The sequence below is a fragment of the Dama dama genome, chromosome 5 (assembly GCF_033118175.1).
Source record: "Dama dama isolate Ldn47 chromosome 5, ASM3311817v1, whole genome shotgun sequence".
Lineage (NCBI taxonomy): Eukaryota > Metazoa > Chordata > Mammalia > Artiodactyla > Cervidae > Dama > Dama dama.
In genome coordinates, this window is record NC_083685.1 from 119,686,830 (window position 1) to 119,705,505 (window position 18,676).

Sequence of the window (18,676 nt, forward strand, 5' to 3'; positions counted from 1 at the left end):
GAGAGCCGGAAGCCGGGACGTGTGGGCCACTCTCACGCTCAGTGGGATGAAGGGAAGCCTCTCTGAAGGGCTCTAACTTTTATGGATGTTTTTGTAACTGCACTGTCCCTCCCAGGCCTGCTGGTCCAGGTACTTCCCAGGATTGGGGCATAAGCTTCACCCTTCCTGGCGCTGGTTCCCACTCAGCCCTCCACAAATGTTTGGTGAATAAACAAGATTTGATTTGCGAAAGAATTCACATTGTTAGAACAGAGTACTTTAAGCAAATCAATAAATAACAACACAAAATAAAGAAACCAACAAATCAGTGCAACAATGTACTTATCCTGCCCCCCAAAGTTCCCGAGCCAGGGATGCCTCTCACCTTACACGTGAGGATTCTGTGGGGAGCAGGTTTGAACACCCCAAGTCGTCTGGCACCCTGGCAGCTTCCATAGGTGCTCCCCCAGGGCCCAGAATAGCCAGGCCAGCCCCCCAGGAAGGTCTGAGACGGCTCAGGGACTCTCGTCTGTTATCCCAGCTCCTGTGCCTGCAGTCCCACCCGGGACTTGTCTGCAACGCCCCAGGGTGATGCCAAGGAGCTCGTCACGCTTGCACAGGACCTGCCTTCCAAGGTAAACCCCGACTGAGCCCCCCAGGGGGCAGGACACCCACTCTGAGATCAGAGGAACCAGAACAAGGGGGAACTTGCTCTTTGGGGACCAGGGGGAAGCAGAGGCTGGTAAGCCCGTGTGGAGCAGGGGGACAGTAGCAGGATGGGTGTTTACCTGAGGAAAGGGGGCAGGAGGAGCCTCACTCAGGGCCCACTGAGGGATGGGGGCCACCAACCGCCTCATTGCACTGTGCATCGTGTACATAAACCAGTGCTTGTAGGCACACCAGAGGATTCCCTCTAGGGATACCATCCCAGGAGACTTACTTTCTGTTGACCTCTTATTTAACTTCTATGCAGAGTACATCATGCAAAATGCCGGGCTGGTTGAAGCACAGGCTGGAATCAAACTGCTGAGAGAAATATCAACAGCCTCATAGATGCAGACGATACCACTCTAAATGGCAGAAAGTGAAGAGGAACTAAAGAGCCTCCTGATGAGGGCGAAAGAGGAGAGTGAAAAAGCTCGCTTAAAACTCAACATTCATAAAACTAAGATCTTAGCACCTGATCCCATCACTTCAAGGCAAAAAAAGGAGAAAAATGGAAGCAGTGACAGATTTTCTTTTCTTGGGCTCCAAAATCACTGTGGATGGTGACTGCAGCCATGAAATTAAAAGACACTTGCTTCTTTCAGAAGGAAGAAAAGCTATGACAAACCTAGACAGCATGTTAAAAAGCAGAAACATCACTTTGCTGACAAAGTTCCATATAGTCAAGCTATGGTTTCTTCAGTAGTCATGGACAGATGTGAGAGTTGGACCATAAAAAATGAGTGCCAAAGAATGGTTGCTTTTGAATGGTGGTGCTGTAGATGACTCCTGAGAGTCCCTTGGACTGCAAGGAGATCAAACCAGCCAATCCTAAAGGAAATCAATCCTGAATATTCACTGGAAGGACTAATGCTGAGCTGAAGCTCCAATACATTGGCCACCTGACTCACTGGCAAAGACCCTGGTCCTGGGTAAGACTGAAGTCAAAAGGAGAAGGAGGCAGCAGAGGACGAGGTAGTTGAACAGCATCACTGACTCAATGGACACAAATCTGAGCAAATTCTGGACGATAGGGAAGGACATGGGAGCCTGGCATGCTGCTGCCCATGAGGTCACAGAGTCAGACACAACTTAGCAACCCAACAAGAACAGCTTTTGTAAATGCTATGCAATGAACACGTTGTTTCCCCCCTTATAAGGGGGAAACAGTGATCTAATGTTTGAATCACCTAGTGAAACCTTCCCCTTCCAGGCAGAGCTGCCTCCCCCTGGCTACTGTGGCCACAGAATCTCCATTCCTGTTGCCCCATCAGCAAGGTGACTTCAAGGTACACTGACAGGGCTCCTCCCCAGAGAGGAGAGGAGAGTGTCCAATCAGTGGTGGCCTGTGCACCAGGGTCTGGGCAGCCTGGATCATCAGGGACCCTGGAGGGAGCTGTGGGGACCACGTAGTTCAGCAAGACTGGCGGATCCCCGCCTCTGCCCTGACTCTGAGGGGGCCAGAGCAGGAGTTAGACCCTCAGGATCGAGTTACTCAGTGCCTGTCGGGGGCAGAGCCAGAGCCTGACCTACCTCATGTTCCCTGAAGCAGCTACAAAGCACCCCAGCTAATAAGCACTTCCATTAATAAAATGTTATACTATTTTGAAGAAACTAAAGAATGTTCAGATAAATGGAAAGGCATATCTGGGTCTTGGTTGAGGAAGGATTAATACTGAAAATGTGATTCTTTCAAAAATGCAGTGTAAAGACAAATAATTCCCAAGAGCACAGAAGGCTGGGGCAGCTTGGGACAAAATAACCAGATGTTTGAGGAATGCAGCCATTTCAGAAAGTAAACATCATGCTTCCGGGTGTCTCCATCAGAAAGAGAAATATTAATCGGTCAAGAAGTTTAGTCTTACATTTTAAAACTTAGAAATGTCTAAAACACGAAAGTTCCATGATCTCTAGTGATGAGGATTTTGCACTTTCACTGCCGTGGCCTGGGTCCAATCCCTAGCTGAGATATTGAGATCCCACAAGTCACGTGGCTCTGCCAGCTTGGCTGAAAACATTCTGGACCGTGAGAGTGAAATGACCGGGACTGAATGCTGACATCCGGACTGCAGGAGCCCTAGGGAGATCAGTGAAAATGAAGAGGAAGGATGTGCATTTCTTGGAGTTTAAAAAAAAGAAGAAAAGAAAATGAAAGATTTTGGTTTGAAAGGGGATATAGGCACTAGGCAGAGGAACTAAGAAAAACACTCCCCTCCCCTCACCAAGGGCTTCCTAGATGGCTCAGTGGTAGAGAATTTGCCTCACAAAGCAGGAGATGCAGAAGGCAAGGGTTCAATGCCTGGGTCAGGAAGATCCCCTGGACAAGGAAATGGCAAGCCACTCCAGTATTCTTGCCTGGAGAATCGCATGGACAGAGGAGCCTGGCAGGCTATAGACCATAGCGTCACACAGAGTCGGACGTGACCGAAGCAACTTAGCACGCATGCATTACAAACCGATTACAGTATAGTAGTACTACATGGCCATTGCATTAGTGGGGTACCAAGGCTAGCTTTGTTGGACTCACAAATTAGACTTGGGAATGTGCTCTCAAATCAGAACTGTTTCATATGTAGGAGACTCACTGTATAACACTTAAAATATTTATCATCTAATAGAATAGCTTCCAAATATATGATAAAAGATTGCTGGAACTACAGGGAGAAATGGATGATTCTCCATCTACTGAGCAATTCCAACCCACCTCTCCCAACCATTGACAAATCAGCTCAAGCTGAAAACATTTGGCAAGTACCTAAAAGATCTACATTACCCCACTGACCACCTTGATGGCAGGGACCCCAGAAGATACAGGAATGTCTCAAGGACCTGAGGCATTTACAAAAATTGTGTATGTGTGGAAACTGAGACACAAAATGGAAAAATATCCCAGCATGGGAGCCCTGAGAATGAGGACAGAAGTCAGAAAGAAGTCACAAGTTGCTAACAAAAAGATAAACATGCCACCACTTCTGAAATATGAAGAATGTGCTGCTGAATGTTTGTTTGTAGTTAGATAGGAAATCAGAACTAAAATCGACAAATTCCTAGAACCAAGAGAAAACGAAACTCCACCCTTCACATGATGCAGCAGATGCTACAATTTGAGGGTGAAACTTTCAAGAGAAGTAAAGGGATGACACTGATGGATCCTGCTGCCCTTCAAAGACAGGGACCCAGGTTGCACAGGAGAAGATGCACGCCTTAGACAAGCGTGAGTGTTTGTACAGACACAAGAAATGTCTGGCAAGCTCTAAGAGGAAGTGTCCACATATGTTCCCTTTGGGAAGTGAACAGGAGTCCCAGTGAGATACAGCACAGTTCATTTATCTTACCTTATTGGGACATTTGAGTGGTTTCAGTCCAGCTCAGTTCAGTCGCTCAGTCGTGGCCGAATCTTTGCGACCCCATGAACCACAGCACGCCACGCCTCCCTGTCCATCACCAACTCCCTGAGTCCACCAAAACCCATGTCCATCGAGTCGGTGATGCCATCCAACCATCTCATCCTCTGTTGTCCCCTCTTCCTCCTGCCCTCAATCTTTCCCAGCATCAGGGTCTTTTCAAATGAGTCAGCTCTTCGCATCAGGTGGCCAAAGTATTGGAGTTTCAGCTTCAACATCAGTCCTTCCAATGTACACCCAGGACTGATCTCCTTTAGGATGCACTTGTTGGATCTCCTTGCAGTCCAAGGGACTCTCAAGAGTCTTCTCCAACACCACAGTTCAAAACCATTGATTCTTCTGTGCTCAGCTTTCTTCACAGACCAACTCTCACATCCACACTTGACCACTGGAAAAACCATAGCCTTGACTAGATGGACCTTTGTTGGCAAAGTAACATCTCTGCTTTTTTATCTGCTGTCTAGGTTGTTCATAACTTTCCTTCCAAGGAGTGTTTCTTAATTTCATTGCTGCATTCACCGTCTGCAGTGGTTTACTTTCAACATAAACTAGTTTCATTTTGAAATGCTTTATCAGGATACCCATTTTCATCAAGGTCCCAGGAGATCTCATTCTGTAGGGACATGACTCTAAGTGCTCAGCCGATGCTCAAGGCCCATCAGTGTGTGGGACTCTCCTCTCCTCCTGCTTCAACAGCCCCTCCCCAGGAGTCCCCGTGAGCTGAGAGACACCAGGCAAGGCTGGATGTGAGGGGAAGCAAGGGCTGATTTGGAAGGTGGCCTTGGGACTAGACCCTCCTTCCAGCACAGAGGGGAATGGTGGGCAAGCATCAAACATGACATGTGGCAATTTGGTTCCCAGGCTGGATCATTGTGAGGCCCTTCTCTACTGCCTTGAGGGCCCTTGGGATGGGCCCAGGGACCCAGGCCTCTGTGCCTCTTTGTGGGGAGGATGAATTTCACACTGACTTTCGTGCCACCTTCCTGTGAGGACAACTGACTTTGAGGTTTAGTTATTCTGAGAAGGTTACTCCATCGGCACAGCCAGGACTTTGAACTGTTCAACCCAGCTCCAGACACCAGGGTGTTGGTCAACCTTCAGGCCCTGAGTCCAGCTGGAGAGATGGCCCTTTTTTCCCCTGACTTCCTTGAAGATCTAGAGGCTCCACCTGTGGAGCAGCTGGAATGCTCTGTCCTGTCCAGTCTAGGCCATTTCTCTTCCATGCACAAAATTGAGGGATCCCTCAGAACGTGGTTCTGCATCCTCCTCTCTTTACATGAAAGCTGGGCATCATCCACACCAGCAACTCTGCCCACCCGACAAGGACTTGCCCAGCCTGAGTCCACAGCCTCTCCCCTGGCGGCCCAGAGACACCTCTTTGCCCCTTACTCCGCTCTACGCCCTGCCAGCAGGTCACTTTGGGTTCTAGTGGAACGGGACAGTCCACATGCCACTCAGTTGGCACTGAGAACTCTGGGCTTCTTTACCCCACCTCCAAACCACCAATAACTGTGGGGTCTCCCTTCTCCATACACCTTCCAGGCTTCTGCACCCCCATGGAAGCACCTTCAGACTCACTGCCCCCACCCCACTCCTGCCTTCCAGGGGCCTTTATTGGAAGTGAAGGTCTGATGAGGGACGTCCTGCATGGAACAGAAACATACTCTTTCTCCTGCCCCCCAACCCTGCCACAGCATCCCTGCTGGGTCTCTCTCTCCAAGCCTCTCTCCTTGAGGGTGAGGGTGGGCAGAGCCAGGCCCAGCCCTGCACATGCCCCTTTGGCTCTGGCCACCCTTGACTCATGACTCCACCGCCCCAGGTGTGAGCTCATGGGACACGCGCTGCCCGCAGCAGCGGCTGCACACTGGCCCCTCTGCCACAAGAAGATGAAGCCTGGAGGGTGTGAGCAGGCAGGTAGGCCAGCGGGGAGTGACGGCAGCAGCCCTCCTCCTGGTCTGCAGGAAATCTGGGCCCGGCTGGCGAGAGCCCAGAGGCTAGCAAGGCTGGACATGGACCAAGGACTCCGGATTCAAGTCAACAGCAGCCTCTTGCCTCCAGCAATTGGAAAAAACGGAGCCTGAAGTCGAACAAAGAATGATTCAAACACCTCTGTCCTTCCCCACCCTTGTGACTCTCACACATTCCCCTCATTTCCCACTTTCAGCATCTGAAAGAGAAACTTCTATCTTAGTGATTTTTATAGGCACCAAACCATTTGTACATCAGAAGCGTGCACACCCCATAAGGAAACTCCCAGCTCCCAGCACTGCTCTGAGGTCAGCGCCTACTGGACTCCACCCTCTGGGAATGACCCCACTCAGGTCTGTCCCGGGGTCACCTGTTTTGGCCACAGAGAGTCTCCACACCCACCCTGCTAGGACCCTCCGTGGGGAGGGAGCCGGGAAGAGGGGCTCCTTCTGCTCAAGGGCTAATGAAGGACAACTTATATTTTAAGCTCTTTACCACTTGCTCCTATTCATTCTCTCTCCTTATCCCTGCCTGTGCCCCCAGCATGACTTCTATCCAGGTGGCCCCAACTTGCATTTCTGACGAGTTGCAATCAGGCTCTGAGGATTCTCAGTGGGCAGGGCTCTGCCCAGTGTCTGTGTGTGGGGGTGATGCACACAGCAGGGGTCTGGCAGCTCCCCAGATCCACGCAGGGGCGTGAGTACACCCAGCTCCCCAAATAAGGATCTGTTCAGACGAAGCTTGAAAGTGGAGAACTCCAGGAACTGGCTCTCCTGGAAAACTGTCACCTACCGTTTTCTTTCGAAGGATCATCTAATCCCCTGCGTCTAATAAAAATATAATAAGGAATTCACTATCAAGAAAATGATCTTTTTCCCTGAACTCAGGGCAGTTCCTGAAACTCGTGTGACTTCCCATAACTTGAAGTCCCTTCCTGAATGTAGGACCTGGGTGTCAGACCTCACGTGCATGGATTCTGAATCCTCCTTCCTGCCTCATCCTTGCCTGGCTCCGCCCTGGAGTCATCATTGGGGTTTAGTCCAGCCGCGCAGACCAGCGCACAGACAGGCTGCAGCTGCGGACCGGCGGGCGGGCAGGAGGCGTGCAGGAGCCGCGGGCGTGGAGGCGCCGGGGTCCCGGGGCGCAGGTGAGAGCTTGAGGGGCGGTGGCCGGGGCTCCTGGTGTCCGACCGCTCCGCGCGCGCACTCACAGAGGGGCTGGGTTGGTGGAGATGGGGCGCTGAGCTCTCGAGCTCTGTGCTCTGCGTCTCCGCTGAGGGAGAGAAAAAGGCAAAGACTTCGCAGTCCTGGTGGGGAACTGCGTCTCTGCAGGGCGGCCCCAGGCTTGGCTCTGCCCCTCTCTGGAGGGGCAGAGAGTTGGCATCTTGAGCTCCCAGACGTCCACCCATCCGCACAGAGCCCCTGCTGCCCCGGACCACATGTGGGGCGAAACACTTTCACATCCAGGCCAACACTGCTGCTGTCATACTTGCCCACAACTCACTTTCATGCGCATACACACTTGTGTGCGTTCACAAGGGGCACACATGCACACACAGCTCATTCACTCACAATCACTCATTAAAACAGAGCGAAACCTCTGAGACTTCTGCTAAGCTTGGGGGAGACTGGCACTCCATTGCCTCTGTCTACGCTCTCCTTTCATTTTTGGTTAAGCTGCAGCAGCAATCTCTAAATTCAATTCACCACCCACTACTGGTTAATGATCTGCAATTTGAAAGCAACCTTTCACTCCCAGTGCCCGAGGAGCCAGAGCCCCTGGAGGCCCTTATCCTGGGACTAAATAGAGAAGGTGGTGGGGAGTACAGGGCCCCCCCCCCCCTTCCTGCCGCCCCCGGAGGGTGCATCCAGCCTGTGCAAGGAGGGGGAGGATTCTCAGAGGAAGTGCCTTGTGAAAGAGAGAGAAGTAGCCCAGCTGATGGGATGGCAGGTACTGATGGCAGGTGTGAGGCCGCAAGGTTTACAGACTCAGCCCCAGGCCCGGAGGAGCTTCTTACTGCCCAGTAGGGATCCCTCCTGGCCATAGCCGCAGGGGCAGGACACCGCAAAGGCGCCCGGGACTGGGGCGTCTCTTCCCTCTGAGCCAGGGTTGGGGCTCCGTTTCTGCTGTCTTCTGAAGGTGGTTGGTCGCCTCCCTCCACACTGTTGGTGAAAGGCCTGCCTGGAGAGCAGGGTGCTCACCTTCCCATGTAAATATCCTGGTACATAGTAAGTTACCAGTGAGCCTTTGCGTGGAAAAGCTGGTCCAGCTTCTCCTAGGTGCTGCAGGAGTGGAGATCCCTGCTGACCGAGAACCCCTGTGCCCCTGGTCAACCGATAACCCTCGGGTCCACACACCTGCTGCCTCAGTTTCCCCAAGGTCCTGTGGCAGGACAAAGTGCTGGCAACGGCATGCACTTTGCAAAGTGTTCCACTGATGCCCAAATGTGACCAGGTCCCCAGTGACAGCACAAACCCCAGCTGTGTGCCCAGCTTAATATATGTAGATACCAGCACCTGTGAGAGTGATCTGAGAGAGTTATAAATTCTGGCCTCACTTTTCCCAACTCCAGAATTCTCAGGGCCCCTCCAGGTCTTGCCCCATGCATGCAGTCTTCCTGTTCCACCCCCGACCCTCTGCCTTCTCACCTCTCTCTTCCCCTCTTGTGCCCTGGCCTCTCTCTCTCCCGTTTTTCTGTCCTTTGCAGCATCAGAGACAAGAGGAGAGACTCGGGCAGAGGAGTGGAAATGCCAAACTTAAAAACCCATCTGAATTTCAGATAACGAATCATTTTGAAATGTAAATATGTGGCAAATATTACATGAAATATACCTATATTTAAAAATAAGACAATAGTGGGACCCCAGACTGATAAAAGCATCAAAGGTACCTGAAGACACAGGGAGCTCCTCCCATCCCTAGTCCAGTTCCTCCACCCCAGACCAGCTCCTTAATCCCAGTCCAGCTTCTCCATCCTCAGTCCAGCTTCTCCATCCCAGTCCAGCCCCTCCATCCCAGTCCAGCTCCTCCATCCCCAGTCCAGCTCTTTGCAGACAGCCCTTCCGCACTATCTATAAGGTGGAAAAAGTCTGTGTCTCCGTTGTACCGGTTTGGTTTCGTTGAGACTTGTCTATGGTTTCAAGGATCTGCCCCAACCTGGAGTTCTTCCCAGCTCCTAGGCTGTATCATCTGACAATGAGGAGCCAGGCCCAAGGTGGTTGGAGTTTGGGGGCAGAGACTGGTGGGAAGGGACCCTGGCGTTTCCTTGTCCAGATTCTGGAACCCTCCAGGGCTTTCCCGGTAAGGAGAACGTCAGGGAGAGCATGAAGTTGGACTGAGAGGTTCGTGTGTGTGAGCAGAGCCCCGCCATGGCCTGGGGAAAGCTCAGAGAAGACTGGACGTTTAGGGGCAGCAGGAAGAGCAGCAGGGAGGCCCAACCAGTGCCCGTCTGGGAGCTCACAGCTTCAGCAACCTTGGGCAACATGACAGAAGATGGCCAGGGGTCACCTTTGCACAGACATTCTCCCTCAGGGGACTCGAAGTGTTGGTAGAAAGTCTGTGACACTTCCTGGTTTCATACTCTTCTGGTCATTTCATTATCTGTGAGAACATACCTATAAACAACACATCTAGTGACTACAAATGGGTTTTTAAGGTAGATAAAGCAAACATTAATGTTTAAAAATGAGTCAATGTAAAATAATTTATAGGACATAGGGGTATGTGAAAAGTGACATGTTAGCCGCTCAGTCGTATCTGACTCTTTGTGACCCCATGGACTGTAGCCCACCAGGCTCTTGCATCCATGGGATTCTCCAGGCAAGAATACTGGAGTGGGTTGCCATGCCCTCCTCCAGGGAATCTTCCAGACCTATGGATCAAACCCAGGTCTCCTACGTTGCAGGCAGATTCTTTACTGTCTGATCCACCAGGGAAGCCCAAGAATATTGGAGTGGGTATTCTATCCTTTCTCCAGGGGATCTTCCCAACCCAGGAATCGAACCGGGGTCTCCTGCGTTGCAGGTGGATTCTTTACCAGCTGAGCTACCAGGGAAGAACGAATTTGTAGGACATAGGGATACATAGTGCTGTGAAAACCACAGAGGTGGGGGCAGGGAGGCTGGCGAGACAGGCTCTCTGGGGTGTTTCCCTGGCAGGTAGACAGAATATGAGAAACTGAGGGCAGAGTGTGGTTTGGTGGGCCTGACTTAGGCTCAAGGAACCCCACACGCCTTTCTCAGGGGGCCATGCCCTCACTGCTGGAAGACACCAGCTGCCCTCCCAGCCGGCCTCTGGACTTCAACCTGCTGCGTCCTTTTGCTTTCCTTTTACTGATCAACACACACGCTCCCTCCAGAGTCCAGTTGGACAGGTCAGCATGTTACAAAAACACCCTTTGCTGAGGTCACCCACTCTCCATGTCACCTGGGCCAGGTGCAGACCAAGATTGACCTTTGACTCATTCAGCTCTGCTGAGGCACCTGCCCAGAGCTCATTGGAGGGGACTGACCGCACCCCTCATGTGGCATCGGCCCTGCAGGGGATTCTGAGCAGACTGCAGGGATTGAGCACCTATTGTAGGCAGAGCATGTGGGAGGCCCTAGGGGCCCTCCCCCCAGCACTCGGTGTGTGTGTGTGTGTGTGTGTGTGTGTGTGTGTGCGCGCACGTGACAGGGTGTTCTCCCAGGGAGTGGGATTGGATCCTGGAAGCTTCTGAAGAGGGGGTGGCTTCACCAGGCTAGCTTGTCCTGGCTCCACATGGAGTGAGACCCTGCGTGGTTGAGGAATGTGAATGAACCCACTCGTTCATTTATTTTCAGTCAACATCCTGGTGGCTCAGAGAATCTGCCTCCTAGGGGGCAGACTCAGGTTTGATCTCTGGGTTGGGAAAATCCCCTGGAGAAGGGAAGGGCAACCTACTCCAGTATTCTTGCCTGGAAAATCCCATGGACAGAGGACCCTGGCGGACTACAGTCCATGGGGTCACAAACAGTAAATAGGACTGAGTGACTTTCACTTTCACTTTTCACTCAACATCCCAGAAAGTGTACTAGGAACTTGAAACACGACTCCTAAATTGACGGAAAGGATAAAAGCTGGACAATGGTCAGGAAAACGTGATGAGGAAAGGTTTTGAGGGGGTGAGGTTCTTTCTGGATACTATAGTCCCCTGGCTATCTCCATCCCAGAAAGAACACACCTGCCCTTCTCGCTAAGTCTCCTGGTCGCACTGGGCATTCGGTGATGATGCCAGGTCACCAGCAGGAGGCTCCCCCTCTCACACAGTGAGGGATCACTGCTCTCAGAGCACAGGCTTAGGTGGTACTCTTCCTTTGGTTCCCTGGGGGGGTGAACCCTCCATGTGACCCTGAGGACACCTGCCTGCTCCAGCTTTGGGGGCCAGTGGGCAGTTCTCCCTGGGAAGGTATTCCTCAGCCTGGGGAGACTTGGCCTGCCTCCCCATCGATGGGACACCAAGGCCCACATTGGATGGGGAACAGGGGGGCCAAAGGCTGTTCCAAAGTCAGTGGAAGCAGCAGAGTGGCTGTGGTCTGAGGGGAGACCTTGAGGAGACTGGAAACGCTCGGGTTCCTGCCCAAGGCTTCCTCCAGGACGGGTCAGTGTCCAGAGAAGCGCACACAAGATGAATCTCCTGCCTGCTCAGGCAGGTTCAGGGTAGGACATCCTTGGGCAAGGGTCTCCCTCCAGGCAGCCCCGAGGGCTCTGGCTAGGGGCCAGGAGTCGACCACCAGCAAGGATGCCTTTGGGCCCTATGGGTCGCTGGGCACCATTCTGTTTATGAGAAACTTCCAATTTAAGGAAAGTTATTTTATAAAAAATATACTCAGCAAAAGAATTCAGCAGATCTCATCGGAGGCGCCAGGAAAAGCCCCAGCACAGGAAGTTGCAACACCTCTTTCTAGAACCTTCCATCACATGAGGTTCTCAGCAGCAAGTAATAGTGATGAGCTATTTATGCCCCATCCTGGCAAGTGCTGAAAGCTACTGGATTGTGTCCACCTGTGAAATCTCAGCCTCTCTTGCATTATGCTGAGCAGGTTGTGGCAGGATCAGGGCAGCTGTCTCTCTTCACTCAATCACCAAATTCTTGGTTCTAAAAAAAAAAAAAATTGATTAAAACTGTGTTAATGTTCTTGTGAAAAATGAATGTCAAAGGAAAGATAAACAGCCACAGAGAGAACCTGCCTTCCCAGGGGTGAAAACGCACGATGGGCAGCAAAGTAACTGTATCACGTGGCTTGGCAGAGCCTGAATAGCCCCACATGGTGGGGGTGCCTTGGCCAGGGGGACAGGGAGCTTCTCTCTTCAGTGCCTCAGTCACCACTTGTCCTCCTGGAAAGGAAGCAAAATTAAACCTGTGACATGCCACTTACAAACAGACCTTGAGGAATATTCAAGATTTGAGCATAAAAACAGACAAAACTTGACCATGATGGATATTCCACCATCTGGGAAGCCTTTTAAAAAGGATACTTTAAATAAACAAACAAAAACTACTTTAAAAGAAAACCCTGAAGCCTTCAAGGAAAAGACAGACAGGATGATATAAACACATGGAGTCTTTATTCCAGAGACGATCCAGGGAGAAATGGTGATGGAAACGTACTTAGCCTGGAAGGCAGTTTGTTTCTTTAAGGGGTGAAAGTCTTATAAGCCTGTAAGGAGAAGACAGACAGTCCCAGGAGGATGAGCGAAGGGTTTGCAAAGGCAGTGACAATGTGGAAACCCGAAGGGCCAGAACCAGGATGAGCTGGTCAGCCCTCCACAGCCCCAGGTGTCACCAGGAAGAGGCGGAGCTGGGAGCCAAGGGGCCTGGGCTGCTCACAAGCTAAGACAAAGGGAATCCTTGCAGCCACTGAAGTCAAGCTTTCAGGATCCTGGGAGGCAGACCTCACCAGCAACACACTACAAAGTGAGAACCAGACGCAGAGAAATGGACAGAACATGACCGCAGAACACTCCCTCCAGTGTCTGGGGTTTGTGCCTGATCATTCCAGTGAGGGGAAAGCTGAGGTCTGGGGAAAGAGGGAGGGGACCGTGTGAGTGTCCTGGGGCAGCCGTGACCAAGGACCACAAACAAGGGATCATAAGAAGCAAAGTTTGCCCTCCTCCAGTTTGGAGGCTGGATTCCAAAATCAAGGTGTCAGCCCGGCTGCAGGGAAACATCCTTCCTTGTCTCTTCCAGCTTCTGGTGGCTCTGGTGTCCCTTGGCTTGTGGCCACATCCCTCTAGTCTGTGCCTCTGTCAGCTCCGGGCCTCTCCCTGTGTCTCTTTCTTATAGACTTGTCTCTTCTTATAAGAAAGCCAGTCACATTAGATTGGGGCCCACGCTGCTCTAATACGACCTCCTCTTTCTTTATGACTGCAAAGGCTCTGTTTCCAAGTGAGGTCACCTTCACAGGTTCTGGGTGGACGTGTGTTTTGGGGCCACCTTGCAGCCTTCCCTGATGGCTCAGTGGTAAAGAATCTGCCTGCCAATTCGGGAGATGTGAGTTCAATCCCTGAGTTGGGAAGATCCCCTAGAGAAGGAAATGGCAACCCACTCCAATATTCTTGCAAGGGAAAGGGTCTGGTGGGCTCCAGTACATTGAGTTGCAAAGAGTCAGACATGTCTTAGCGACTAAACAACAACAACCTTCACCCTAGTACATATAGTACAGAGGGAGAGAAGAGTGAATCAAGTAATGGGTTATCTAACCTGATTCCACATATGTAAAAGCAGATACATGTGTCTCTCAGGTGACTTCTTTCTTCTTCAACTACAGATGTTGTACATATGTGAGAAAAGAAGGCTGTCCTTCTGACGATAAATTAGGAATAGAAGCAAGTCTAGAAAATCAAGGGAAGCAGCAGACAGCAGCACCAGTCACAGGGGTCTGGGTCCTGAGATTGTCCCTCCCCATTTCATTCTCCTTGTTTGACCCAGAGTGTCCTGGAGTCAGGACTGGGGCTGGTCACCAGTGGCCCCCAGCTCCTGGAAGCGATTACATCCACAGTTCCCTTTGCTTCAGGCCCTTCTGCCCAATTACCCCTGAAGTGGGGGAAAAAATATCAGAGACATTGAATTCAAAACCAAAGGGTACCAACTCCATGGATCTGGAAAAGGCAAAACTCTGGACACAGTAAAAAGATCAATGGTTGTCAGGAGTTGGGGGGAAGGAGGGATGAATAGATGGAACACAGAGGATTTTTCAGGCAGTGAAGCTACTTTTTGTTGTTGTTCAGTTGCTAAGTCGCATCTGATTCTTTGTAACCACATGGATTGTAACCCGCCAGACTCCTCTGTCCTCCACCATCTCCTGAGTTTGCTCAACTTCATGTCCATTGAGTTGGTGATACAATTTAACCATCTCATCCTCTGTGTAGTACCTAATGGAGGATACCTGTCATTATGAAAAGTGAAAGTGTGAGTTGCTCAGTCATGTCTAAGTCTGTCCATGGAATTTCCCAGGAAAGACTATTGGAGTTGGTTGCCATGTCCTACTATCAAAGGATCTTCCTGACCCAGGGATTGAACCCTCATCTCTTGTGTGTCCTGCATTGGCAGGCAGGTTCTTTACCACTGCACATCTGGGAAGCCCAAATGTCAGTTTTACTGGATGCCAAAGCCTGAGATGAGCATTTGTTTCAGAGGAAGTGAAAGTTAGCTTCTGGACTGTAACTCACGAGTTCCACAGGAAGACTCTTTTTGTTGATAAAAGCAAATCTGGAGAGTGGACCAAGTGTCCCCAAATGCCAAGCTGCAGAATGCAAAAGCAGAAGAGGGGCTGGGAGCATCCAAGGTGGTTTTAGGTTGGTGTCAGGTTTAAGGGGCTACACGAGATTCTGTGTCCTGACCCGTCTCTACAGGACACACGGCTCAGGGAGTTTTGCATGTTTTATATAAAATTCAAGATACCCCAGAATATCAATGGACTTGTCTCCCAGGGACTTGTTTCCTGTCTCATCTGTGTTTCTCATCTGTCTGGCAGTGCTCCCACTGCAGACATTATTAAGGTATAAAGACTGGTCAGGACATAGTGGTGAGGGAGGAGCTTGGGGACCCTGGCCAGGGTGCAGCCCCTCTCACAGGCTTCCGAAGGAGCCTAAGGGATCTCTGACTCATCAGCTTTCCTTCCTCCAGGGAGTGTTCCAAAAGCCAGTAAGGAGGACGAGGCACCCCTTAAAACTCCTCCACATCCTGCGGGCCATGCTGACCTCAGCATCCACTCTCCTCGCTCCCAGGATGCTCTGGGTCCTCTTGTTCTTGGCCACCTTCAGGAGTGCTCAGAGTGGAAGTAAGTTGCATAGTCCCAACTCTGCAGGGGGTTGGGGGAGGCAGCAGGGGCAAGCCGGTGTGGGAGGAAAGACCTAGATCAGGCCAGGAGGGGCCCAGGCTCCAGGTAGTGCCAGTGACCCCAGGAAGGGCAGTCAGTGGATGTCCGAGGTCCAGCCATGATCCACATGTGTGACTGTCCCCCACACAGACTGGGATCACCCCAACTGCACCAGGGGTGTGGTTTCTGTGTTGCGGGGCAAGCCAGCCACGATGACCTGCAGCATCTCCAATGCCTTCTCCCACATCAACATCTCCCTGCAAGCAAACCCCACGGCTCCCTGGAAGCTCATCTTCAGCGTAAAGGCCCCAGGAAACTTCAGTCAGGATGGATGGCAGCTCTGGATTCGAGAGGGTGAGGCGCATCTGGTGATTGAAGAAGCCCAGGACACCCATGCAGGGCAGTACAAGTGGAATCTGAAGGGGCGCCAGAGAAATGTTGAAATCACCACTCTGAACGTCTCAGGTGAGCGGAGCGATTGAGGTGGGGGTGGACCCCAATAGCTTCTCTGTTTGGCTGTGGGGAGGGGAAGCAACTAGGGAGGAGTGATTCCTGCCCACCTGAGGTGCCCAGAACCACGGCGATGAGGCCTGAAGAGGACTCCCACCCTGCCCCACCCACCCCACGTCTGTGCCCTCTCTGAGCCTCTCCTCAGGGCAGCCCCGGCACTGGGCCTGGTCACTCTCCCCATCTGCTCAGGGGGCCAGTGCCTTCCCTCCCTGCACACCTCCTCTCCCCCCACCCCACCCCTTCCTTTGCTGCAAAGCTTCCCCAGTCACCATCCCTCCACCCACCCCCTTCGCCTGTTCTAATGCAGTCATAGTCACCCTGAGCCCTGGGGACAGGAAGTTGGGGTCCAGCTTTGCCCCAGACCAGGAAGAATGGGAGGAGCACCCCCAACCCAGCTGGGCCCTGGACGGGGAACCCAGTGAGGCCTTCATGAACTCCTGTATCCAGGGCTCATCTGATACCTGGGGCGGAGGGGCTGCGTCAGGGCAGACCCTGGGCAGGCCCCCGCCAAGCTGCCCTGTGTCTCTTTGGCAGAGCTGCAAGACCTGCTCCTCACACCTTCCGCAGGTAGGTGTTTCTATCTTCATCCTGCAATACAGGAGGGGAGCCCCCAGAAACCCCCTCGGGTCTCCCCTCCTCTGACACCCTTACCCTCTGTGCCTGGAGCCCTGCCCATCCCATGCATCCATCCCCCTGCCACTCTGCTACCCATGTGCTTCCCAACCACAGGCGATATCCGCCTCAAGGGTGCCCCCAAGGGAGTCAGGGGCTCCTGCACAGGTGAACAAAGGAGGGAGGTCCCGCCCCCTCCTTGCAGGCCTGGAAATGAAGCTGGGCAGTCTCAAGACTGATCCCAAGGACAAGAGCCAGATCCAGGTGGTCTTCCCCATCCTCGCCCTGGTCGTCCTCTTCATCCTGCTGATCTTCACGTTGGCCTGGTGCCGAAGGCATGGTTCCCCACTCTCCAGGCTTCAGCAGGTATGGGCCACTGTGCCTGGTCAGTGGGCTGGGGAGGGGATCTTGCGTGGGATCATCTCAGACCTGGCATAGACACTCTGCCCCCATGGCCTTGTACCCACCGAGACTAGTGAGAGAGTGGGGAGCATTTGAGGTCCCAGAGAGCAGTGCCCCTCCCCCAGAGGACCCCAGCCAGCAAATACAGTCCTAGGCCCAGAATGCAGATGCCCCAGTCCCAGACAGGCCACTGAGTCCACACTGTCCCTAGGACACCCTGGAGGGTGGCATGGGGGCTGGACTTCCTGCTCCTTCCAGGAAACCTAAGATGTGTGTGCAGTGGATGTGTCTGCAGATACACCTGCAGACAGAGGGGTGTCTGCATGTGGCCTTCATCTCCCTCCATCCCTCCCTCTCTCCCCAGGTAAGGGGTTCTGAGCCTGGAATACCCAGCGCACCACACTATGCAGAGTGGAAGCGCTGTGTGGAAGACCAGGCCAAGGACTAGGAAGCTTGGCAACATCCTGGCCTCTCCCTAACACACACGCCAAGGAGGGGTCCTTGTTAGGTCCTTGGGCCCAAAGTACAAAAATCTCAAGTTCCAAAGCACTTGACCTAACAGGACCCTCCCCCTCCTCCATCCCACCCAGGCCTGGGGTCCTCCCCTGGGCAGGGGTGCCACGCTGCCGTCACCTGGGAGATGCCCCAGTATGCGGTCCTCAGCTGATCATGTCTTCAGACTATGAATAAGACCCTCTTGGACCCTCTTGTCTTTGGACCATGAATAAGAACCAGTTTGAGGGACCTTCCTGCCAGCAGCTGTGGAACCGAAATGAGGATATCTGTGGCCTGAGATGATGAATGGGGCCTCCTCCACCACCCCCAAAGGGTAGAGCAGCCCCTCTGGATGGGAGACTGGACAGGTGGCTGCTGGTGGAATCTGTGTCCAACCTCTCTGTTCTCCCCCAGCCCTGGGGCTCCCCTCTCTGCCACCTGCTCTACCTGCTGCCCCTTCCTGTTCCCAAATGTATCCCAAACTGTATATGCCAGGTGTCTTTACAAGAAAAACTGTATAACTCCTGTGAGTGTATCCATTGTCTTTTGGGGGTGGGTGGGTGGCGGTAGGTCTTTTTTTCTTCCTTTTCTCTTTTGTTCTCTTATGATTTGATGACTATCTTTAGTGCTGCACTTGAATTCCTTTTTCTTTTCTGTGTGTATATCTATGATATTAATAGATTTTTGGTTTGCCATAACCATGAGACTCTGATACAGCAGTCTATATATACATGCATACATACATACATGATTATTTTAAGTTGCTGATCTCTTCCTTTCCAGTGCATTTCAGATATCCTGCATGTGCACTCTGCTCCTCTCACGATTACTGGTTTTGATATCATGTTTGAGTGAGTGGATGGCTTCCTACTCTTACTGTATGTTTGCCGTTACTGGTGAGCCCTCCCATTTCATCCTTTTCTTGTTTCTCGTTGTGGGCTTTTCTTTTCAGCGTAGAGAAGTTCCTTTAAAGATAGAGCTGCTTTGGTGGTTTATTGAGTGTGTTCTTAAAAGGTACATATAAGGTGATAAAAGAAGGTTTTTCTAGAAGTACTACATTCAGCACTTTGCAAAGCAAACATCCACACTGCTAATCTTCAAGATGAATACGCTAAACCTACTAGCAAATCATTGAATGAGCTGAGAAATATATCTTTAAATGAAGAAAACAAAAATCTGAAAGAAGCTGCTGTGAGTCTTACAAGCTAAAAAGTCCCAACGAGGGCTTCCCTGGTGATCCAGTGGTTAAAGATTCGCCTTGCA

At 51.9% G+C, this 18,676-nt stretch overlaps 1 protein-coding gene across 3 annotated transcripts in view; it reads left to right on the forward strand.

The window, feature by feature from the left end:
- Positions 1–17,938, forward strand: part of LOC133057669 (secreted and transmembrane protein 1-like) — a 39,918-nt gene extending 21,980 nt beyond the window's left edge. The window contains exons 1-6 of one of the 3 annotated variants that reach the window (XM_061144454.1): positions 7,055–7,203; positions 15,202–15,355; positions 15,545–15,859; positions 16,439–16,471; positions 16,722–16,882; positions 17,283–17,938. In XM_061144454.1, coding sequence (XP_061000437.1) covers positions 15,268–15,355; positions 15,545–15,859; positions 16,439–16,471; positions 16,722–16,882; positions 17,283–17,366 — 681 coding nt within the window. In that variant the 5' untranslated portion in view covers positions 7,055–7,203; positions 15,202–15,267 and the 3' untranslated portion in view covers positions 17,367–17,938. Of the gene's footprint in view, positions 1–7,054; positions 7,204–15,201; positions 15,356–15,544; positions 15,860–16,438; positions 16,472–16,721; positions 16,883–17,282 lie in introns of those variants that run through there. The other 2 variants (XM_061144452.1, XM_061144453.1) reach the window with 2 other exon arrangements.
- Positions 17,939–18,676: the final 738 nt, after the last annotated feature.